Below are 25,589 nucleotides of genomic sequence, written 5' to 3'. Positions count from 1 at the left end.
AGAAGCATTTCCTGTGATTTTACACCCAAAGGATTTGCCGATAAATTGATTCAGCAGTCAGGGCTTCCCCTGAGCAGCACACATTAGTGAAATCAACCTTAGGATATGTAATAATTTATAGAATAAAATGCATTAGAAAGATAACAGTTGCGTGAACTTTCAAACCTCGTGTCAATTTCTTTCCACCCATTGGGATGACACTTTATATCTCACAATGATTTCTTTTGGTTCAACGATTGCATGGATTCTTTCTGGGAAATAATAGATGGGGACTGAGGTTGCTTTTTGCTTCAACTGGCACAGGATCCTAATCTGTCCATGGATAGGGACATTAAGAACATCATCAAAACTGAATGGTGTCCCTTGTGTCAATATAACCACAGCCCAAATTCCCAAGCAGATTTTGAAATCAGAAACCTCTGGTCAATCATGATGGCACCGAAGGAAATAGACTTGAAAGCAGAAAGAATTCCTGACATCCTGATGGCTGGAAATTCAGACAAATTCATCATTCGAGGGCGGCATGGTGGCACCATGGTTAGCACTGCTGCCTCAGAGCACCAGGGTCCTGGGTTCAATTCCAGCCCTGGGTGACTCTGTGGAGTTTGCACATTCTCATATTCATCTTACCCAGTCCACCGCTCACCCTATCTCCATGCAGTTACCCCACTAATCCCCCTAACCTACACATTTTGGGACATGAAGGGGCAATTTAGCATGGCCAATCCATGGAACCATGCACATTTTTGGACCGTGGGAAGAAACCGGAACACCTGGAAGAAACCCACGCAGACACAGGGAGATCGTGCAAACTCCACACAGACAGACAGTTACCCAAGGCAGGAAATGAACCCAAGTCTCTGGTGCTATGAGTCAGCAGTGCTAACCACCATGCTGCCCCTTATGGCTTTCTATATCAACAATCATGGTGACATTTTTGGGTTTATTCCTTGCCCCAATCACCGTTTCTGGGAATTAGTGAAGGAATTGTTGTGTAGCTGACTGGACCTCATCAAATTTATGCAATCAAATCAGCATGGCTCAGACTTATCTCAGATTCAGGCATGCTCCCACCAGCGACCTTCATCTAGAACCAAGATGGGAAGACAACAACTGCTGCAGGTCTAAGCAGCCTGCAGTATTGGAAATAGTCCTAAAAAGTAATGAGAAGTCCTGTAGCATGAGACAATCAGTGGGTTCCGGAAAAAAAGCAAGGCTTTTTTTGGTGATTTTCAGGTTGCTGCCTGTTGCCTTCAGACATTCTGATCTGAGGACGCCAAGCACTCGGGCCGATGATTGCTTCTTTGGGCACTTTTGCATTTGAGCCTGCAAAGCCTTGGGGAAATGGTGGGACAAAATTCCTATTCCACCTCATTTACCTGCCATGACCTTAATTTGCACTTGGCGGAACAGACTCGATGGGCCGAATGGCCTACTTGCGCTCCTATGTCTTATGGTCTTAAAGGAGACAGAGAAATTTTGGAATCCCAGGTCAAGATAAAATGGTTTTAAGATTATTGTCTTGTGCATTGCTTCTCCTCCCTATGTTATTTGTCTGTAATAAACTTTCATTGGGTGGAAAACATGGGAAAATTGTATTGACTCCATAATTAATGACAATTTTTCTTTTATGAGTCATAGAAGTTTACAGCATGGAAACAGGCCCTTCAGCCCAACTTGTCCATGCCGCCCTTTCTTCTTTAAAACCCCTAAACTAATCCCAATTGCCCACATTTGGCCCATATCCCTCTATACCCATCGTAGCCATTGTAGCGTACTATCTAAATGCTTTTTAAAAGACAAAATTGTACCCGCCTCTACTACTACCTCTAGCAGCTTGTTCCAGATACCACCCTCTGTGAAAAAATTTCCCCTCTGGTCTCTTTTGTATCTCTCCGCTCTCACTTTAAACCTATGCCCTCCAGTTTTAGACTCCCCTACCTTTGGGAAAAGAGATGAGCAAAAGTAGCAGAAAAAAAATGGCTGTGAAATTGAGCACTCAGATTAGGAGATATTAGATGCAGAATCCTAGAAATTACAATATCAACAAATAAACACTTTGTCCAGCATACATAAAATAATCCTGTTATTGTAACTCAAGTGTCAATTCCTTTATACATACTCTAAGCTGTTGAAAGTCATCTTCAACTTCAAGAGTATCCAGAATGGTGTTTGTAAAAGCTGTGATGACTTTGTCAATGACATGCACAACACCGTTGGTTGCAAGATGGTCAGCCTTCAGTATTCGAGCACAGTTGACGGTAACAATCTGTAGGAATGCAAAGTGACAATATTGGAATTGGTCTTTGAAAACATTTTAAATGGTGAAAAAATAAAACAAAACAAAACAAAAGTGCAATATGTTTGCAGAATAGTTAAGAACAAGTTTTTCTTACGCCATTGGAATAGTGGTGTATGTATATATTTAAGTCTTGGTACATTGAAGGCAATGTCACACCATGCCTCAGTTCATCTGTGAGAATGCGTCTGTCAACCATATGGTAATGTAGGGCGTTGAGCAACTCAATGTTGACATTGCTTACGAGAGCATCAATGATTTCCTGCGTTTAAGGAAAAAGGCAATTAGATCCAACTGCAAAATATGGTGCAACCATTCAATCTATTAACAGATAGGGGCAGAACGGCGGCACAGTGGTTAGCACTGCTGCCTCACAGCTCTCGGGTCCCGGGTTCAATTCAGCCTTCAGTGTCTGTCTGTGTGGAGTTTGCATGTACTCCCCATGTCTGTGTGGGTTTTCTCTGGGTGCTCCGGTTTCCTCCCACAGTTCAAAGATGTGCAAGTTAATGTGGATTGACCATGATAAATTGCCCCTTAGTGAAGGTTTGATGGATTAGCTCTGGGAAATGTGTGTGGGATTATGGGGATAGGGCAGGGGAGAGGGTAAGAGACTCTGTCAAAGAGTTGGTGCAGACTCGATGGGCCAAATAGCCTTTTCTGCATTGTAGGGATTCTATTATTTTCTTCTTCAAATCTCAATAAGCAGATGCTTCACATGATGTGGTGGTGAGCCACACAAATGGAAGGACACAGTACCTGTTGTATAGGTAGAAATTTTCCATTTCTACCTATACAACTCTTGAAACCCTTGAGAAATTAGGTTATGTAACAACAGGATTCAAATGCTCAGTCCTATCAAACCACTTCAAAAGTCCAATCCCTCCTCTCCAAACCACTGACAATTTAACCATTCTAATGCTTTTTTCTATTATTTCTGCATCTAGCTTAATCCCATTTCAGTTAGAGTGAAACTTGTCATACTTCACTTGGCCTCCACAGGTTAAGAAAAGAAACAATAATTTAAGGGTTTCTATTATGACCCAGATGAGCCCATGGCCCCGGATTAATAATGTTACACATGGAGCTGACCACATTATTAATATTAGCAGGATGGTGGGGAGGATTCTCCGCCGGCTTTGCCGCAGGCAAAATGATGCCGCCGGTGTAAAATGCTGTAAGAGCACGGAACCGGGAATCTCAGCAGCAACATCACATTCTCTGATTTTCCCATCCATCACCAGTGACGTAACAATGTTCCTGCCCATTCAAATTCATTTAAATAAATTAACACCATTTAAAAGGTGTTTAACCATATGATCCCCCAGGTAAAGAATCCCCCTTCATTGACGTGACATCACATTGGCGAGGATTACAACACGTATTTAAGAATGTGAAGCAGTCAAGAGAAACCTGCTAGGGGCATAAAGTAAGCCCCTCGAGGGGAGGGAAACATGTCCTGGCACTGCCCCCGGCACCCTAGCATAATACCCTGGCATTGCCAACTTGGCAATGCCAACCTGGAGGTTGGCATTAGGAGGTTCCCCTTATCTGTAGGGAGGGGGATTGCCCCAGTGCTAATGGTGGGGGGGGGGGGGGGGGGGGGGGGGGGGAGGGTGAGAAAGGGGTTGCTCCAGTACTTGTGGAGGATTGCATCCCTCTTGTCCATTGGGGGAGGGGGCAGTTTTGTTTTAATGCAGGTTACGCTACCCTTTGCCCTGTAGAAAGGGGGCCCCCATATCTATGGAGCTGACATTGCCGGATCTATCAGGCTCCACCCTGCCAAAGTGATGGCAAATACCATGCCAGTGTGCCAGCGAACATGGAGAGAATGTTGGCTGTGTAGCTGGAAAGAGGCATGCCGGTAGCACTCTGTGCACAGAGTGCAAAGTCCTGCTGGGTATGGCTGCTGACCCCATTGCCAACCTATTAACATCATGCAGGCAAGGGCACTCCCAATAGCCTCTTGGACAATATACTGGCTGATTAACCTAATATAATGTACTGACATGGATGGGGGGAGAGGGCGAGGGTGTGGGGTGGGGCGGGGGGGGGGGGGGGGGTGCGGGAAGAGGAGGTGAAATAAGGGCAGAAAATTAGAAGTGAGAAAAAAATAAATGTATCGACTCATGCATTTTATGATCATTTCAATGGTTCACTTAATTTCTGTAACATAATATTGTAACTTTTTCATTTACAGAATTTGTCATTAATTTTATTTGATATTACTGGAAACAACTTGACTTAGGGCAGAACACAATCTATTGGCTGGCACTTCATTGCAGTGCTGAAGAAGGACTACATTTTGGTTGGAGCTGCCATCAACTGAGTCAGATTTTAAATCAAGATCCTATCTGCCCTCTCAGGTGAAAATAAGATAGAATGGAATCGGCTGCTGTCAGTAGTGGTGGAAGCAAACTCAATAGGGTCTTTTAAGAGACTTCTGGATGAGTACATGGAACTTAATATGATTGAGGGTTATAGGTAAGCCTATATATAAGCCTAGGTAGGGAGGGACATGACCGGCGCAACTTGTGGGCCGAAGGGCCTGTTTGTGCTGTATTTTTTCTATGTTCTATGATCCACTCATTTATTTCACTTATGTTTGTGGGACCTTGCTGTTCACAAATTGGCGACGGCATTTCCAGCATTGCAAAAGTGACTACTCTTCAAGAGTGCTTCATTGGTCGGAATGTGCACTGGGACATCCTGAGATTGTGAAAGCTATTTCATAGATGCCTGTTTTTATTTAATCTATTCTGGGTGCTGGAAAAAGTTGGTAATTGTACCAGCTAGTTTATCAATGATACACAAGTGAACAAGCTGACAATATCTGACTCTGCCAATGAGGGTTTCATGTACTTGGAGGTAAAGTCAAAAGTAAAGTTGGCATTGATTACTTGAGGTAGAGCAGCCCAGGCTTCATTACTAGGAGCAAATATTGTGAAAGTTCCAGGTCCTTCGATCTCTGGTCTAAGCTTTGCACGGTCAGAATACGACTGAGTGCTGCTGGATCCAACATTTCCCAGGGTGTTGTAGATATTGTCAATTGGTAAAGCTGTACAAGTGGGGAAAGGACAAAAATAAAATTTCATCATATATATATATATACAATGTCAAAATGTGTTCAAGTACAATAATGTGACTAGTTGCAAGAACAAAGTGACGGTAAGAGTTATAAAGATGCAATGGTAATTGAGTTTGCTACTGTTTATCTGAATCCCAAATGCATCAGATGTCGAAGGTCAGAATTGTGTATGCTGTGCCCTTGCACGATTCGCCATCAGCCCATGCATGGCCCTTGTGCGCTGTCTTCTTGTATGAAGGATTGCAGTGTTCAGAGGGTAGTGGATGTTCAGTGGGTAGCGGAAACCAGCCAACATAATCAAGGACCCCACGCACCCAGGACATTCTCTCTTCCACCTTCTTCCGTCGAGAAAAAAGATACCAAAGTCTGAGATCACATACCAGCCAGCTCAAGAACAGCTTCTTCCCTGCTGCCGGACTTTTGGATGGATCTACCCGATATTAAGCTGATCTTTCTCTACACCCTATGACTCCAACACTATATTCTGCACCCCCTCCTTCTCCCCTATGTACTCTATGAATGGCATGCTTTGTCTGCATAGCATGCAAGAAACAATACTTCTCACTGTATCTCAATATATGTGACAATAATAAATCAAATCAACTATTCCATCATTGAGGATATTCAAGGCGAAGATAGACGGGCTTTTGGTCTCCCAGGAAATCAAAGGATATGTGGAGTGGGCAAGAAAGTGGAATCAAGACAGAAAGTCAGTCATGATTGTATTGAATGGCAGAGCAAACTGGAGGGGCCACATGGTCTCCTCCCACTCCTGTTTCTTATATTCCTATCTCCTCATGTTCAGAAGCAGTTGCAGATTTGCATGTACTGGTTTACAAATTCCTCTGCTCTCACTGTGAGGATGCAGTAATATTCACTTCCAACTCCATCAACTAAATACCTCAGCAAGTTAGATGACTGGCTCTTTAAATAGCACTAGTCAGGGTCCCTCTTACAGCTGTTCAGCTGTGAGCGGTTTATGTAACACTGGACCTGCATGGTCCAAGATTGCCCAACATCCATCAAATCTGTTTGAAAGGCTGCTTCTTGTCACAATCTGCCTACCATGACAGCTTGGGTGGCATGGTGGCACAGTGGTTAGCACTGCTGCCTCACAGCGCCAGGGACCGGTGTTCAATTCTCAGCTTGGATCACTGTCTGTGCAGAATCTGCATGTTCTCCCTGTGTCTGCATGGGTTTCCTCCAGGTGCTCCAGTTTCCTCTCACAGTCCAAAAGATGTGCTGGTTAGGTGCATTGGCCATGCTAAATTCTCCCTCAGTGTATCCGAACAGGCACCGGATGTGGCGACTCGGGGAATTTCACAGTAACTTAATTGCGGTGTTAATGTAAGCCTACTTTTGACACTAAGGGCCCAATTTTACCATTTGAAGTCTAAGGGCCGGATCCGAGCCCGGAATCCTCTTTGCAGCGCGCCCATACGTTTTTTGCCGGCTCCGGTCCGATCCGTGCAGTGGGCGGGGCTTAACGCTGCCGGAACGATTGGAGCTCTGAACTGCGCATGCGCAGTTCGAAAAAAATCTGAAGCAGCGCGCCCGGGCAGGAAAGAAAAGAAACAGCAGAGAGAGCAGAGAGGGGGGGGGGGGGGAAGAGGATGGGGAGGGAGGATGGACTTGGGAGAATCTTGCAAACTGAAAATAATGTAGCATCTTCTTTGTGCTGCCTAATTATCAATGGGAAAGGTAATTATACTACAGTGTCCCATGATGGGGGGGGGGGGAAATATATATTTTGAAATATTTTCCCAAATTTTTGACTGTCAGGTTTTCAGTTCCTGCGATTATAATTTTGACATTATCTTCCAAAGGGAATTCCTCAAATTCTGTGTAATGTTCAGTTGAAAACAAGATGAAAGAAAGGATCCAAGGCTGCTCCGGAGGCGGATTAGCTGCACCCAAAGTTGCCCATGCAAATCACATTCATAAGTAGGGGCACATCTGCCATGGAACGTGAGAGAAGAGCTGCCAATACAAACTTCTCTTCACTATGGTTGATTTCTCAGATTTAGTAATCTCCTTGAATCTTATTTCCAACCATGTTCCACCACGGGGACAATTCTTCCAAGTTCACCACATGACTCTGAACATTTGAGTACCTGGCTCATGGCTACAGGGACATCAACAATCCAGTTACAAATCACAAATGTATGATACAGGTCATTAATTACTCACTAGGACACTGTAGTTTAATTACCTTTCCCATAGATAATTAGGCAGCACAAAGAAGATGCTACATTATTTTCAGTTTGCAAGATTCTCCCAAGTCCATCCTCCCCCCCCAATCCTCTCCCCCAAACCAGAGATCCATCTGAGCCTGCCCCCCCCTTCTCCGGCGGATGCCAGCGGAAGGCCAGGAAGGTGCTGCAGGCTCTCGACGGACTGCAGGTCGGAAGGATGGTGGAGGGAGACCAGCAATCGAGGTAAGTTGGAGATGTGCTCTGCCGAGGGGGGCCTGCCTCCCAGGGGGGTCAGTTCCGGGGGGGGGGGGGGGGGGGGGGGGGTGGCGGTCTGCGAAGGATGGTCGAGGAGGATGGGCTTCGGAGGTTCCCCTGTAGAATAGAAATCCGCTTCGGATTTTTATTCTGCAGGTCGCTTACAGCGTGGATCCGGAACGGACCAGAAGAGGGTAAAGTGGGATTTGATGGTAGAGTTGGGTGCGCGGTTCATTAAGTCGATTTAAATGCATGCTAAAGCATTTAAATCGTCAGGCCGCCCGATTTGGACGTGGACCGGACCCGCGCCCGAATCGGGTGTCGGTAAAGCCGCGATCTGCTTGGATTCGGGTGCAGATCGCCCGACGCCTGACTTTACCGTGATTTTGCGCCCGAAAACGGGCGTGAAGTTTTGGTAAAATCGGGCCCTAAGTTTAACTTTAAAAACTTTCACTTACAACACGTACATGCCAGCCCTGTATTCATGCCCTACCCAGCATGGAGTGCCACATGGACCATACTGGAAGAGTTAATAACGATGAGCCAGCCATTTTGAGGCCCTCCAGCTTTGCTGCTACTGAGCCAAAGTTTATAGTCAATGGCTCTGATTCTTAAAGCCTGATTAAATTGAGGCTGTATACAGATGTGGCTTGAGCATGTCTGCCATTTGAAATGTTATGTTCTAACATCCATTCCTGTTTTGAATACTTAAAGTAAGAAGTCTCACAACACCAGGTTAAAGTCCAACAGGTTTATTTGGTAGCCCAAGCTTTTGGAGTATCGTTCCTGAAGAAGGAGCACTCCCCAAAGAAAGTATCCCTTTCTGTTTTGTAAGATGCCTTTAAGCATGCCATCACAAGGGAAGTGTGTCATGTGATCCAGTCTGAGCTTCACTTTTGCCTTTGAACAGAGCACACACAAAGAATCCTGCTGCTGATATCTTTAAGCTTTCAATCGATATATAAATGTTCCTATGTGCCTCGCCTAAATAAATCAATGTGTTAACACAATCTGTTTAGAGTGATTTCGGCTTATAGTGTCATATCTAGTGATAATGTTAAAAGAGATGGAAATGTCCCAAACAAGCTTTAGAAATTCAAAAAGATCAATAGAGGCAAGTTATCAGTGTTCTAAAATGCTGTTCTAGCCATTATGAACCTTGTTTTGATCATTGGCCACACTCGCAAGTTGTTGCTCGGATCCAGTTAGAGACCATTAATGCTTTGTTTCAGGTAAGCAAAGTTTAAGATTTATGACACTTGCTTAGCGGACAAAAATAAACTTTGCTATGCAAGATCAGAAAGATAAAACAATTAACAACATCTATCTCATACAAACAGATTAAGTGTGAGGTACAAGTGAATTAACAGGCAAACTGTGGTTTAACACACCACACTGTGCAACAATTGCCAAATGCGACCAAAACAGATTACATGGATTTCTCAACATCCCACCCAAAGTCAGTAATACCGAGTCAACCAATCCCATTGAAACTCCATCTCTCTCAAAGGATTCCAATCTTCACCTTCAAAGATCTCACCTTAGAATTCTCTCCAAATTTCACTCCCACTTGGATGGCTTCAATAATGGTCCACCCCAAAAGGTTAAAATCTTGTTTCCCGAAGTTCCGTTCCACTAGATCCCCAAGCCGACTCTCAAGCATCTATTTAAAAGTATAATTTCAGCTCTTCAGCCACACCAAGCAGAACAACTGTTCCAAAGGCCCTCAGCATGGAGTCACCAAGCTTCTGCTGCCTTCTCGGATCTTCAGCGCTTGTCCTGATCACTCTTCTATTACAAAACACAGATGGCATCAACAATGGCCCACTCACAGGGTTTCAATCTTGTCTCAAGGTCCCATTTCTCTGGGTTGCAAGAATGCACTAAATTGCAGTCACAACTTCAGATCTTCAGCCACACTGAAAGCACACAGAAAGCTACTGCTCCAAAGTGGTATCTTCTCCCCAATAGCCCACAGCAGTCACTAACCTTTGGCTACTGTCTTCGCCCAAAATCTGCTCCCACAGCCCTTTTCCTTGGAGCCTGTTTCTCTGCTCCTCTCTTTTTCTTCAATTTAACTGAGACTTGGCTCTGCCCTTTACTTGGGACTTCCTATTAGGACCTCTCCCTGCCCCTCCTCTGGGGCACGGGTATTCCATGGTGCTCTGTTCCGGATCACCTGACCTGGGCTCTTGCGCCATTTTTCCTTTCTTCGTGCATAGGAGCACTGGGCCTGTCTTGGGCCAAGGAATTTAAAGATGCACAATTGCCCAAATGCTTTTCGCAAAAATGTACTTTATTCATAGAACATCTGAAAGAACATTACAGACATTCCAAAATAGCCGGGACACAAAGTGCAATAATATTCAGGTTCTTTATATACATCAAGTTAGTGCTTCATTACGGTCAAAGAAACATTACAGACATTTCCAAATGGTCCTTACAAATGGTGCAAAGATATTAAAATGTTGTCTACATAGATCAAGTTGCTCTCCGAAGTGCTTCAATACAACTGAAACACATGTAATATTCATAGAATACATTCAGTAAGTCAGACAGCCCGTGGGGGTTTCTATATGATTTCATTCCCTTCAGTTCATAAAACTCAGTTAAGGGGTGTCTAGACAAATACATGAATAGGATGGAAATGGAGGGACATGGTCCCCGGAAGGGTAGGGGGGTTTTAGTTCAGTCAGACAGCATGGTCAGTGCAGGCTTTGGAGGGCCGAAAGGCCTGTTCCTGTGTTGTCATTTTCTTCATTCTTTAGTTCACTGTGGCTGGACGGTCTTAGACAGGGACCTTCCCCATTTCATCCCTTGACAGCTATACCAAGGTTTAGTGCCTCTCTCAGCATGTAGCCCTTGCACATGTGCAGCTTGCGAAGTCCAAGGTTTGTCGGGTTCCCTACCTCCATGCTCAACACTCAGGTAAGTTTGTGTTTCATATCAGAAATCTCCCAGTGTGACAACCTCCAGAGTGCTCTGCAATGTCCACCTTGGGGAAATTGTGCTGCAGCTCCTTCAGCCATTTATAAGATGATGTAATAGATTTGGGCAGAGGCTGGTGGGTACATGTTGCAGAGATTAGTATGCCCTATTGATTCACTGCATAGGCAGTGAATGGCGCAATTCGCAGGCCTCAAATGGGACAAGTGATTATTGGCGGTGATGAGGGGGAGGTCAACTTGCAAGTAGCTTTCTATGGCAGACAGTAATTCAGAGGAAAATTCATTCTAACAAGTCTCATATTGGGATTGATGTAATGAAGCAATGTATGTCACCACCAAGATTTCAGGATCTGTTGGAACCAGAATCAAGACTCAGCAAGACATACTGCTTTGGTGGAGGACATGTTTGCAATTTTGGATCCATGGAGGGTCTGCATTCATGAATACAATTTTAACTGATGATTCTAATGGAATTGGAAATATGAACTATTTAAATGTTACTTAGAAACTGCCTCAATGTTGAATACAGATTTGAGTTGGGAGATTGGAGGTGAGTCACTTGATGGCAAACTTGAAGGAGACATGGAGTCAATCAGCTGGATGAAAATTAAACCTATAGTTCTGCTCTAAAACATCACTTCCATTTTAAAATTGCATTTACCAGTTGTAGCAGCACCTTTATTGGTAACAGATTTAGGAATAAAGGAATAGCAGTATAAGCAGTGGAATAAAGGAACAGAACATTAGCATTCAGCCTCTTGAGCCTGTTCCATTATGCAATTACATTACTCTTGATCTGTATCGCAACTACATTTGTCCACCTTTGCTCCTTATCTAAGAAAAATCTATCAGTCTTAGCACTGAAACTTTCAATTGACCAAGGATCCAGGCTTTGGGTGGGGGAGGGGGAGGGACAGAACTCCTGATTTCCATAAGCCTGTATGAAAAGATACTGTTTGATTTCACTATTATATGGCAAGTTCTAATTCTAAGCCCTAACAGTCATGCGTGCCGTCTATTGGGAGGGTGGGGAACTTCTCAGGCACCCTGCGCTCAATAGAGGAAGCTGCCAGTGGCATGGGAACCACCCCGTGCTGATGCAAACTTCCACCCTTCAAAATGACCCACCCCTTCCCCTTGCCTTGGCAGCCTGACCATTAGAGAGCGACCTGCCTCTGGCCAGCAGCTCTCAGAGGTGGGATATCCATCCTGCATTGCAAAGTGTGGTGGGCAATTTCCCCTGGTGAAGCCGGGAACCTTGACACAGGCAACAGGCTGCCTAATTGTAACATAATCCTGACTATCCGCTCCCAGAAATAGCCACAGTGGGTCTCACCACCAGCTGATGGATAGGTCTGTCAGTGTGAACATTAAATTCCACTCCCAAAGTGTTTCAATTTTTGGGCTCAGCCTTTTCCAAAAGAGCACCACACTTTGTCTGTATCAAACTCAATCATTAAATCAATGAATTTCTGTGATAAAATAATGATTTATTGATTCTTGCTAATATCTTACCAGCAGGGCAGCCTTTTTCACCACGCACCTTTGAGTATCCCGGACAGCATTCGTATCTTATAACGCTGCAAAACAACAAATTAAATAGGTTCTAATTATGGAAAGTTGACTTTATCTTTCGTGCTAAAATAAAAACTTTACTGCACTAAGTTGTACCTGAACAAGTTTTGATCAGGCCTAAAGTTTAGATATGAATTAGAATTACTACAGCGGAAACAAGTGTCTTCTACTCATGCTGTAAGGAGGGATCATTTTGTTAACAGGGTGTTTTGGTTATCAACAACTTACTTTGAGTGTCTCGGAGTTGTGTTGAATACAATAACATATTTCAATGTGCAACATAACTAGAGCCTAAGATCTGATGTGTTAGGGATCCTTTATAAAGGGGATTAGGTCCATCCAGACTTGATGCAGCCACTAGTTGAAAAAAAACTGAAAGCACATAGTGTGCCCTGGGCCTCAGTCCAGTTTGGCTCAGTTGTTTGTGCTTTCAACTCTATACTCGAGGCAGCACGCTGACACAGCACCAGAGACCCAGGTTCAATTCCTGCCTCAGATGATTGTGTGGAGTGTGCACATTCTCCCAGAGTCTGTGTGGGCTTCCTCCCACACTCCAAAGATGTGCTGGTTAGGTTGATTGGCCATGCTAAATTGCCCCTCAGTGTCCCAAAATGTATAGCTTAGATGGATTAGCCATGGCACATGCGTGGATCTGGGGATTTATGTGCACAAATTGTTGGAAGTCTCAGGGCGGTTTCAGAAAGTGGTTAAAATGGCTTATATGACCCTGGGCTTTATAAATAGGGGCACAGGTGTAAAAGCTAAGGAAGTTATGGTGAACATTGTTGTTTCGGTCTCAACTGGAGTAAGGGGCAGGATTTTATGGCTTCGCTTGTCCCGAAACTGCAAAATCCCGCCCAAGGTCCACGGACCTTCCCATTGTCTGCCCCTTGCCTGCTCCGATTGCCGTGGCAGGCAGGGCGGTAGAATTCCAGTGATTGTGTCCATTTCTCAACAGTACATTGTGAAGGCTTTAGAGAGGTACAGAAAAGATTTACAAGAATGGTTCCAAGCTTACGGGACTTGAGTAAAGTGGATAGATTGGAATTATTCTCCATAGAAAAAAAAAAGAGAAAAATGAGAGAAGATTGATAGATGTGTTCAAAATCATAAGGGGACTAGACAGGGTAGACAGGGACAAACTGTTCTCATTGAACTGTTTGTTGACAATATCTGTGAACAGTGGACACGCTGTGTACACAAATGACGAACAAACTTTACACTGCCAATAATTTACACTGGCAGTGCATTACACTGGCTGTACATTGTGATTAATTACTTTTTATGAGCAGTATTTTACACTGTCAGTACTCATGCTGTCGCTACCTTTCTCTGGCAGTATTTCATAGTGACTGTACTTGACACTGACAATACTTACTCCTTGACCATTGTGCGCCTTTGTATGACAAGTACAACTGCTTAATTTATGCCTTTGGAAAAAAGCAGTTAGAAACCTAATTTATTGCTTCCAGTACATTTACAAGACAAAAGCAATTCTGAGTTCTCCCTCAAGCATGAAGTAAGGTTAATGCAGCTTGCATAAACTTTCCAAATAAATAGAAAATAGAACACATGTGAAGCCATAAACAGGAAACATTTACCAGAATGGTTTATAACCAGTTGTGCATTAATATCTCAAACTACTAGCAATACACTACGAGGGCTTACATGGTTGACAATGTAGAAAAAGATGGGATTATCAAGTAACCACGCTGAAGTTGGAAAGGCACATCTATCATGTAATAGATTTATCATACAGGGCATGCATTTTACAGAGGATTTATTACAAGTTATTACTGTACCTGTTGCTTTTATGGGTTGCTCAGTACAAAGAACAAAGAATAGTACAGAACAGGAACAGGCCCTTCGGCCCTCCAAGCCTGTGCCGATCACATTGTCCTATCTAGAACAAACGCTTGTATCCCTCTAGTTCCCGTCTGTTCATGAGTCTATCCAGATAAGTCTTAAATGTTACTAACGTATCTGCCTCAACTACCTCACTTGGCAGTGCATTCCAGGCTGCCACCACCCTCTGTGTAAAAAAACTTCCCATCTGCACATCTCCACTTTCCCCCCTCACCTTGAACTTGTGCCCCCTTGTAATTGTCATTTGTGCCCTGGGAAAAAGCTTTCAACTGTTCACCCTATCTATACCCCTCATAATTTTATAAACTTCTATTTTATATTATATAAATAATCACATAAATAAAACTATATAATTTTATAAACTGATAGGACCTTATGATGCATGATACCCAATCGCTGTTAGTTTATTCTAAGAGTATATTACCTTAAAATTACACAGTTTGGTTCTCAGAAATTATTCACTGTGCTTTCTGGAACATTTTTCTTCAGTAAATTGAACTTCAATTTTTCAAACAAAAGAATTCATACTGGATAAAATTTACAGCAATTACATATTTCTCAAATAACAATTAAAATGTAGCCAATAAATCAGCTTTAATGATTTTTAAAGACTTAAGTTTTTACTTGAAACCCTCAGCTTCTCCTGAGCTCAGACTTGATCGTTTTGCCCAGAGTTGGGACTATGTGAACATTTGGATTCGTTCAAATTTCAGCTTGTGTTTTATTTTTTGCGAAGTATGCCTCACAGACAAGTGTGCCCTTCCAATAATATCAATGCTGAAACTAAAGGCTTCAGCTGACTGAGTCCTTCAGCAGTTGAACCAGGGCCCTGGACACAAAGTGGAGGTGGGGAAGAATGCTGCAAAACTCCCTCCTCCTACTGGGACCCCTCAAGGCCTTTACTGCCGCTTCCCAGTCCTTTCTGCCACTTTCCAGATGGATGTGGTGATAGCTCAGGCAGATGAGAGACATTTTCCAGGATGTCAGACATGCCACCACTGTTTGAGTGCAGGATGGGTGAGCATAAGGGATGGCCAGTGAGCATGGAATTGAAAAATAAGAACCACCCCCACCCCCCCTCCCCCACCCTCACCCCAACCCCTCCCAAATAATATAACCTTACCTTTTACAAAGAAAAAGGAAAGGTACTGCACAGGAACAGGCCCTTCGGCCCTCCAAGCCTGTGCCGATAATGATCCCCTAACTAAAAAAAACCTTCTGCCCCTTAGTCGGCCAGCATCCCTCTGTCCATGTACCCATCCAGATGCGTCTTAAATGTTGCTAATGTGCCTGCTTCCACTATCTCCTCTGACAGCGTGCTGCAGCCTCCCACCACTCTGCGTGAAAAACTTCCCCTGCACATCTCCCTCAAACTTTCCCCTCTCACCTTGAACCTGTGCCCCCTTGTAATTGATACTTCCACCCTGGGAAAAAGCCTCTGACTATTCATTCTGCTATGCCTCATAATTTTGTAGACCTCTATCAGGTCTCCCTTCAGCATCTATCTTTCCAGTGAAAACAATCCTAGTTTATTCAACCTCTTCTCACAGCCAACACCCTCAAGACCAGGCAACATCTTGGTGAACCTTTTGTATTCTCTTCAAAGCTTCCACGTCCTTCTGGTAGTGTGGTGACCAGAACTGCACACAATATTCCAAATGCGGCCTAACCAAGGTTTTAGACAGTTGCAACATGATTTGCCAATTCGTGTACTCAGTGCCCTGGCTGATGAAGACAAGCATATCATATGCCTTCTTAATCACCTTGGCCACCTGTGTTGCCATTTTTATAAAGAAAATGGAGAAGGCTGATACACACACAGATTGCATTTTTATTATCTCTGGGAATTTATGCCCTGAGCCATTCCTTCATTCTTGGATGGATGTTCAATGTTGTCACAATCCATTGTAATCGTTCAGTTTTCTCTGGGAATGTCTTCCGAGTAATCCTTCAAAAAGGAAGGATTTCTTCTTCTGTAGTGCTGATCTAATAAAGATTGACTTTATTGGAATGTTTCTGCTTAGCTTTGTGAGTAATTGCAGTTGGAAACATTATTCATTCGAATTATTTTTATCTTCTAAAAAATTCCTATTCTGCATCGTAGCCACTCACATAAATAAAGACAATCTGGACAAAGCTGTGTGTAAATTCTATTTAATTCCTGACAACCTATTCATGTTAAGCAAAACAGAATGTTGATTTATTCATTTATTATGATTAATTTAATGGTGCAATTTCCTGATCTCCAAAATTTGGCTTGGATTCTGCAGTGTACTTCAACCTGAGCTCACACTGCAGCAAACCCCAGGGGCAACCCAGATTATATACTTGAGACAAAGTCCCAAAGAAGCATTGTGGGTCAAACAGACCCCATGGCTGCCTCAGATCTGCATCCAGGCACACTGGATCTCAGTCTATCCCACAACCGCCCTTCACCCCTCCTCTCCCAGTGTTAAATTCTGCTTTATAAAGCTCCTTAAGACATTTTTATGACATTAAAGGTGCTTTATGGATATAAATAGTTGATGTTGGAGCACTCTTTCTCCCCCCACTATCCCACCCCCCCTCCAATTGGGAGTTCTGGATTCAGGAACAGGGTAAGGAGTCTAACAACACCACGTTAAAGTCCAACAGGTTTATTTGGTAGCCAACGCCACTAGCTTTCGGAGCGCTGCTCCTTCGTCAGATGGAGTGGAAATTAACAGAGGCAGATTTCCACTCCAGCTGACGAAGGAGCAGCGCTCCGAAAGCTAGTGGCATTTGCTACCAAATAAACCTGTTGGACTTTAACCTGGTGTTGTTAGACTCCTTACTGTGTTTACCCCAGTCCAACGCCGACATTTCCACTTCAGGAACAGGGTCAGTGGAAACCGACTGGAAACAAGTTCTTCTCTACTTTTCTTCCCTTCTATCCCAGGTTGGCCAGATGTTCAGCTCATTACAGCACAACATATCTTCATTCATTTCCTGGATTTAATATCGTGCAATTTGTGGAAATAGCTTTCACATGTGCTCATTGAAATGAATAACATAAATGCATTTTAGTGAGGGCTTGATAAAGACAGGAGGGAGAGAGTGGAACAATATGCTGATGAAGTCGCTTGGGAGGAAGCTGATGAGGAGCAGAAACATTGGTATAGAGTTGGAACTTAGAGCCTTTTCCTATGTGTTGTTTTCTATGGAAGGCAGGAAAAAGATAACTTGCTTTCCCTGACCTTAGGACCTTCCAAAGCACTCCACTGCAAATTAAGGACTTTTCCACATATAGTCACTTTTGTACAATAGCAGGAGAGCAATCTATTTGTGCACAGAATCTTTTAGTCGTAATCTTCGAGCTATAACTATTAGAATCATAGAATCACTGCAGGGCAGAAGATGGCCATTTGGCCCATCAAACCTCCACGGACAACAATCCTACCATGGCCCTATCCCCGTAACCCCGTGTATTTACCCTGCTAATCCCCCTGACACTAAAGAGGGCAATTTAGCATGTCCAATCAACTTAACCTGCACGTCTTTTGGACTGTGGGAGGAAACCCACACAGACATGGGGAAAACGTGCAAACTCCACACAGACAGTCACCTGAGGCTGGAATTGAACCCGGGTTCCTGGCGCTTTGAAGCAGCAGTGCTAAACACTGTGCCACCCAGTGCAAACTCCCCTGCTCTTCTTCAAAGAGTGATATGAGATCTTTTACATCCAACTGAGAGGGCAAGCCGGCCCTGGTTTAACAGTTTGTATGAGAGACAGCATTCCGGCAGTACCAGTCTCAAAGCCAGAGAATGTATCAAAAATAAGACTCAACAAGTGGTGTTGGCGAGCTCAGATAATTGATGATAAATAAATATATCTTTATAGAGATAGAAGTAAATAAAAGGGATATAACTGACAGAACGATAGATGCCATTTCATGAAATATGGGACACAGGCACTCGCGCTGTGACAGGAAGTAGCTGTATAATGGGCTGGCTCAACCCGAAACCAGAGTAGGATCAATCAGAATGGAAAGGACAATTAAGGTGTTTGCAGGACTTTAAACTGATGAAGTGGCAGGGTAGGGGTCTGCTGAAAATAACATAAATCTGAAGATAAAACAAGCAAGAGAGGTAAGGAATGAGTGTAACATAAATGGTCAGGGAAAAAATACAATGATAAAACATAATGAGGGATTAGAAGCACCATGTATCAAACTGTTGCAACCTGTGCTGGAAGACAAAAAGGATGTTTGCAAACAGGCTTGTGGCTGTGGAGCTGGCTAGAACCGGATCAAGCTGCAGCCTAGAGAACAATGGAAAAGTACTTACTGAGAGATTGCTTAAGTTGCAAAACATATTGAGCAACAGAGAGAGTATAAAAGTAAGAGGAACATAAGGAAACCTTCCTTGGTATGACACTGTATGGCTGGACTGAACACCATGTGCCTTCAAAATCACTGGCTCTCCAAAGAACCAGGATTTGAAGCCAGAATCCAACATTTGGCGTAGTCGGGCAGGGTGATTAACATCTGAAGATCAGGAAAGGAGGCACCAAAGTCAAGATAAGAGAAAGAGAAACAAAAGCGCGTGCAACATAAAGGAGTAAAGCTCTCCTCCCTTTCTTTTCTTAAGATCAAGGGATTTTCTTTTCCGTCTCAGATGATACATCACAGGAGAAGTCAGTTGATGAAGTAATTGGGTATACTATACTCTAAGGAATTCAAGACTTTGGGGTATCTCTTAAAAAAAAGTACAGGGTGCCTCATTTAAATGAGTTACATTTTATGTGGGTTTTGTAACAAAAATGGCCAATTCGCATTAGAAACCTACAACTGTGAAGGGAGGCACGGAGCCCCCTGAAGTTAGTAACAAGAGATACACAATTATATAAGTCAATATTTGGAAAAGAAGTTTCAGTTGGAGAAACAAAGGGCAATTTTAAGACAGAAAGTTTACTATTAACACCGATCACAACGAGGTATGCCCCGACCGGATGTGCAACGGGCATTTGGAAAAATAACTTGGGAAAGAGATACGAAAAAGAAATTGTCTATGTACGTAGTGATAAAGTCACAGTTGCAACAGCAAGAGATAATCACCCTAAAATCGCAGCTTTATTTATTTTATAAAGTTTAAAATTTATTTATTTATTAGTCACAAGTAAGGCTTACATTAACACTACAATGAAGTTACTGTGAAATTCCCCTAGTCGCCACAGTCCAGCACCTGTTTGGGTCAATGCACCAAACCAGCACATCTTTCAGAATGTGGGAGGAAACTCATCGAGCTGGGTTTCCCAGCTAGATAGGGAAAAACAGAAGGTACATGTTGTGTCTGAGAAAATCAGTGAGTGGCGTCAGTGGAGAGAGTGAGCGGAAGCTGATGCGAAAAGGCTGAGAGAAGAACTGCGAGCTCTCAAGAAAGTTAAACAGAGTCCTTGCAGAGGTAGAGATACAGTTGGCAACTTGTCCCGACTGCTCCCACAAGTTCCACCTACCGTGAGTGTGTATCTGAATTTGGAGGAGGTAGAGAGAGAATAGGAGGAGACTCATAGCCGAAATTGATCCACACCAAGAGGACTCCAGCTCTGACTCAGACAGCGATGATTCGGACAAAGGGGAAGTGGCGCATATGTGTCCTCTCAAGACCAAACCAGCTACCATCAGAAGAAGACCATGACTGTGTAGATATTATTCAAGACTTGGAATCGCAGCAAAATAGTTCCCCAAACTCCTCCCTCTGACGCACACTGACTCCTCTACACAGATGGGTCATCCATGGTGGAAGATGGAGTTTGGAAGGCAGGCTGGGCTGTGACAACAGAAAGTGCTGTATTAGCATAGAGATTGATGCCTGAAAGTACCTCAGCCCAACAAGCAAAACTAAAGGCACTTACTGAAATTGGCTGAAGGTCAGAGTGCCAATACTTACATTTACAAGCGTTTGGGATAGCGCATGATTTTGGCCAACTGTGGAAACAGAGGGTTCTTTACTGTGGCTGTTACTCCTGTTAAAAGTGGTCTACTAGTCCAGGGGCTTCTGGAAGCTTTGCAGCTCCCAAGTGAGGTTGTTATCCTCAAATGTAAAACACACACACACAACAGAAGATATTCCTGAAGTTAAAGGCAATGCGCTAGCAGACGAAGCTACAAGACAAGCCGCTAGGGAGGGCAGACAAAATGATGATGAAACAAAGCAGTGACAAGTGTATACAACACTGCAGACATTGTCGCAGATAGAAGAAATGCAAGGCACGTGAAGCCGTGAGGAGAAGTAGGAATTGATGGAAAACAGAATGAAATTCTTTTCTGATGGTGTCTGGAGACATGGAAGTAATTGAGTGGTAGCTCCTTCCTTATTTGGCGATGCAGATTCACTTGTTGGGACATGTTGGAATGGATAAAATAGTTCAGAGATTCTCCCAGACATGGGAGAACTCACATTCAGAGTAAGATAGTGGCTGAAATCTGCGTCAGAAAAATAACACAGGAGCAGCAGTCAAGCTACCCGTGTTGGATACACCAACTCCTCCGGGACCCTTTTGTCACTTACAAGTGGACTACATCACACTACCAACTTGTAAAGGGTACACAGAAGTCTTGGTGATTGTGAATAAGTTCTCTAGATGGGTGGAGGCAGTCCCCGCCAGGAAGACCACGGCCTCACACACTGCCAAAACTTTCGTGAAAGACGTCCTTCTGTGTCCAAGGAGGACATCTCACTTGGACCAAGGGACATATTTTACAGGGGCAGTGTGTCGAGAAGTGTGCAGGTTACTGAACATTCAGTGGTCATATCACTGCCCCCATCATCCGTAGTTCTCAAGGATGGTTGAGAGAGAAAATGAAATGGACCAAAGAAGGTCGGTCTCAAATGTATCAGACCAGGACTGACTGGGTGACAGCCCTACCGATGGTGCTCTGCAGTATCAGAGCTACTGCCAACAGGGAAATAGGGCTGAGCCCGCATGAGCTCATCACGGGCAGACCAATGCCACTACCTGGGACACCAGATTTGAGAAAAGCTGATGTTCATCTAATGAGTGACTCTTTGATTATTGTTATGAATTAACCCAACCCATTAGAGTCGCTCACCAACAGGTTTAGGCTACCTTGGACGACCCACCAGAAGGAGGACACTCTGGTTCCTGGCCTATGAGTATAATCGAAATATAGAGCCACAGAAGCAGCCTCTGGGAGCAAAGTGGGAAGGTCCCTATCAGGTACTGTTAATTACTAATTCAGCTATCAAAGTGGCTGGAAAACCCCCAAGTGGATTCACGCCAATCACTGCAAACTGAGTAAGGGCTATCCGGAATAGACGAAATGAGGTGATGTGCTGGTAACCTCTTCCTTACTTGCATATGCCGCTGAGCAACGGACGGTGAAGATACCAAACAGCCAGAAGACACTGAGCAAAGCTGCTAAATCATCCTCCTCCTCAGCGGGGAGGTGAAGACAGTTGGAGAGGAAAAGAGCAAGAAATAGTTGATGTTTAGAATCAATGGATGGACTAATATCTGTGTTTTGCGGAATGCCTTTATAGACACAGAGGAAACAGAATTTATATAATTGATTCTCATGTATGTTCTCACCCCATCAATCACATTAAAACAGAGATATTGCATTCATCACACAGATAACAGAGGAATCACTCGGTTGGCAAGAAATACCTAATTGTAAAGCTCAGATTTATTGCTATGATCTGTGTGTCTATCATTGTTTTAAATCATACTGTACATGAATCACCCACAAAACAAGACATGAAAGTGCAGCTTTTCATTCTGTCATGCTTGTAGCCAGGACATGGTCATCATTAATCCCACCCCCCCCGCCCCCAACCAACTACGATGACCATTATGATGTCCCGAGTGCTAACCTCTTCCAACTACAATGACCATTATGATGTCCCGGGTGCTAACCTCTTCCAACAGGTCACACGTGCATATGCTAGGGTCATGGATCGAAAAGATTGTTGGGTCTGTGGTTTGCTACCCAGGGAATCCCATACATATCCTATGATTGCCATCCCATTCACACTTTCTGATTATGTCGCTTTACAGAATACTGTCAAGTATCCGTACCTTAATAAGAATATGAACTTTTATATCAAACCAATTCCTAAAGATAAAGCAAATACACCTATTAAGTTATCTTACATTCCCAACAGACTACTGTGCTGGGTCAACAATGGAACGGCCCTTATAGCAGGGTATAGTCATTGTAAATATAATTTTTCCACATGGGCTCTGAATGTCACTCTCTGTGAAGGAAGGAATGAGGATAACTTCACTCGTGGTTTGGAACATCGACCAGATCTGTATAAATGGTATTATGTATGTTTGTGGTACTAAGACGTATGAACACTTGCCTACTCATTAGTCACGTTCATGCTATGGTGCTTACATAGTCCCCGCTGTTAGGGGCTGGTTCACCATATTAGAGATCCTCACTGATCCAAACGTGACCTTTACGGTCCCGAAGAGGTTGTAGTCACTCCCACACAATGTTTCTTCTCCGCTCTTATCCCAAATTATGGAGTCACAGTTGCGTTAGACGAAATAAGGCATCTGGTGCATGCTGTTGAGAAAAATAGGGAATAGCACTGCAAATGCCATAGCTGCCATGAATGCTGAGCTAGCTCAGCTTGGGAGAATGGTGTTACAAAACCGAATGGCCTTAGACCTCCCATTGACCAAAAAAGGTGGCACATGTGCAGTGATTGGACATGAATGTTGTACCTATATCCCTGACTATTCGAGCAATGTTTCTGCTTTAATCTGACATCCACAAACAGGTTAAAGCCCTAAAGGCTGACTCAAAACCTTGGGATATTTTCAGGTGGCTTGAGGGCATCCTAGGAAGCATACGGATATGGATCATACAAGGATTATTTATATTAGTTGTTTTCCTCTCACTTATCTTAATCATTTTAAAGGTTTTTCAGTGTATTGTCTTCTGCTGTACTCATGCAGCCTTTACTCCAGTCCCCAATGTCAGGACCTCCTATTTTATTTAACCCAATGCAGATACAGGTGAGTGGTAAGGAGCAGCGCTCCAAAAGCTCGTGATTCCAAATAAACCTGTTGATCTTCAACCTGGTGTTGAGAGACTTCTTATAGTGCCCACCCCAATCCAACGCCGGCATCTCCACATCATTCCTTAGGATTGTATGTGTGATTAAGCTTGCTAAATTTCTTATGCTGGTAACTGCAAGTAGTTCATGCCAGGATAACATTCCGATTAGCTGCTTGAAGCATTAATTGTATCAAAGGGGGACTGAGGGATTTGAAGTATCACGTACTGAACTGTTGCAACCTGTGGTAGAAGACAAAAGGTTGTTTGCAAACAGGCTTGTGGCTATGGGGCTGGTTAGAACCGGTTCAAGCTGCAGCCTAGAGAACAATGGAAAGGTACTTACTGAGAGGTTGCTTAAGTTGCAAAATCTGTTCAGCAACAGAGTGAGTATAAGAAGAGGCACACAAGGAAACCTTCTTTGTCACGACACCGCACTGGCTGGACTGAACACCAAGTGCCTTCGAAATAAAAGTTCATAACCAAAAGCTTGTGCCTCATCACTGACTCTGAAGAACTCGGATTTGAAGCCAGAATCCAACAATAAATATGAAGGAACAATTAAAGACATTTAAAACTTTTGCAAGATAATTTGAATCTGTCTTCAAATATGTCTGAAGCTTGATAATTTTGTTGTGCTGAACAAACCTATAAGCAACAGACCAACAAAGATTCAAACAATATTATCCTATTTTTCTCTGGGTGGAGATGTAACTTCATTAATCCTTTCAATCGTGATTTTCCCGTAAATTGTGAAAGAAAGATCAAGACCTTTTTAGGACTCTAGTCATGCACACAGCCCAAGATGACAATGTTAGTGCAAACAAGATCCTATAAAATTTCCAGATGATCAATCTGTTTACTATTCAACATGTAACAAATTATCTTAGCCCCAAAGTCCATTTCCTTATTCAAGACTATCTTGCCCATCTCATTTCATAATGTGGCAACAGGCATGATGATACATTTAGCAACCAACATCCTATACTTTTGCAGAAAGTAAACAACCTTCATTCAAGATACTTAATGACAGTTTGCAGATTCATAAAAAAACCTTAATCATGTGAGATTAAACTACATCTTGATTTTATGTATACAAGAATCAATTATTTTACATTCCATAGCAACATACATATCATCCAAAATAAAGGAGGGGAACTAGAGACAATGATCTGTAGGGAGGAATTTGTGATGTGAAGATGCCGGCGTTGGACTGGGGTGAACACAGTAAGAAGTCTCACAACACCAGGTCAAAGTCCAACAGGTTTATTTGGTAGCAAATACCATAAGCTTTCGGAGCGCTGCTACCAAATAAACCTGTTGGACTTTGACCTGGTGTTGTGAGACTTCTTACTGGGAGGAATTTGACCAGGGAGAATTTTTTTTTTAAACTGCATATATAGAACAGACTGACAAATAAAAATTGCAGATTATTACATACTCAGAAAGGATGGGGAAGACAGTCAGTGGGGTAGTACAGCTGCACTAATTAGAGATAACATAATAACAGTAAAAAAAGGGATATAATTAACAGAAGGATAAAAATAGAATTCAGATGGATTGAAATAAATGATAGGAAGGGATTAATCTCACTATGAGAGGTATACTGTAGGCCAGCAAAGAGTGAAAAGGAGGCAAAGGCAGAAATATATAAGCAAATGTGTGAAATGAATGCAGAAGTGCTGGGTTCCAATGACTGGCGACCAAGGACTGATAACAATAACAGGCTCCAAACAGCTCTTGCATACTTCCACCCTGCCTGTGCTCCGGGGTTTATGCCAACACTCTGGCGAGGCAGGGACTCTTAGAGCCAGCAACAAGTTCCACTGAGGTCAGGGTACCATCTTTAAAGGGCACCCCAATTGGAACGCAAATCTTACTCCCCCTTCCTCCACTCAATGAGTACCACCAGCATTCATATCACCATCCCGCTCTTCCCCCCAACCTTCTTTTTTTCTGGCAGCCACCATCGCCTGTGGCCTCATTAATGGGAATTACGTCATGCAGTGTTGTCATCTGATGTAGCTCATTGACTACTTTTGCTTCATGGCTAATGGTACTCTTCTTTGAGAACAAACTATTGGCACTATCGAATCATCTACTCTCATGTGGTATGTTATAGGTAGCTGACCAATGTCATCGTAGTTGAAGAGGACTTTGTACTTCATAATTTCTGGGGCCTGGTGATGCAGAGCCTGTACACCTGGACCAAAGTGGATGAGTCCCAGTGTGATGTTATCCCAAAAACCTAACACTGGCCTTACATTCAGGTTGACTATGTGAAACTTGAAGCTGCCCTGTATGCAAAAAGGAGTG

General features: G+C 43.3%; 1 protein-coding gene across 1 annotated transcript in view; it reads right to left on the bottom strand.

The window, feature by feature from the left end:
• Window positions 1-25,589, bottom strand: part of tgfbi (transforming growth factor, beta-induced) — a 64,563-nt gene that overhangs the window by 27,588 nt on the left and 11,386 nt on the right. Inside the window, exons 3-6 of the mRNA XM_078230890.1 lie at window positions 12,298-12,362; window positions 5,197-5,354; window positions 2,397-2,561; window positions 2,123-2,269 (exon numbers count right to left, since the gene is read on the bottom strand). Of these exons, the coding sequence (XP_078087016.1) occupies window positions 2,123-2,269; window positions 2,397-2,561; window positions 5,197-5,354; window positions 12,298-12,362 (535 nt within the window). The remainder of the gene's footprint in view (window positions 1-2,122; window positions 2,270-2,396; window positions 2,562-5,196; window positions 5,355-12,297; window positions 12,363-25,589) is intronic.

Source organism: Mustelus asterias, chromosome 16 (genome assembly GCF_964213995.1).
Source record: "Mustelus asterias chromosome 16, sMusAst1.hap1.1, whole genome shotgun sequence".
Lineage (NCBI taxonomy): Eukaryota > Metazoa > Chordata > Chondrichthyes > Carcharhiniformes > Triakidae > Mustelus > Mustelus asterias.
This window is presented reverse-complemented; position numbering and strand designations above follow the sequence as displayed.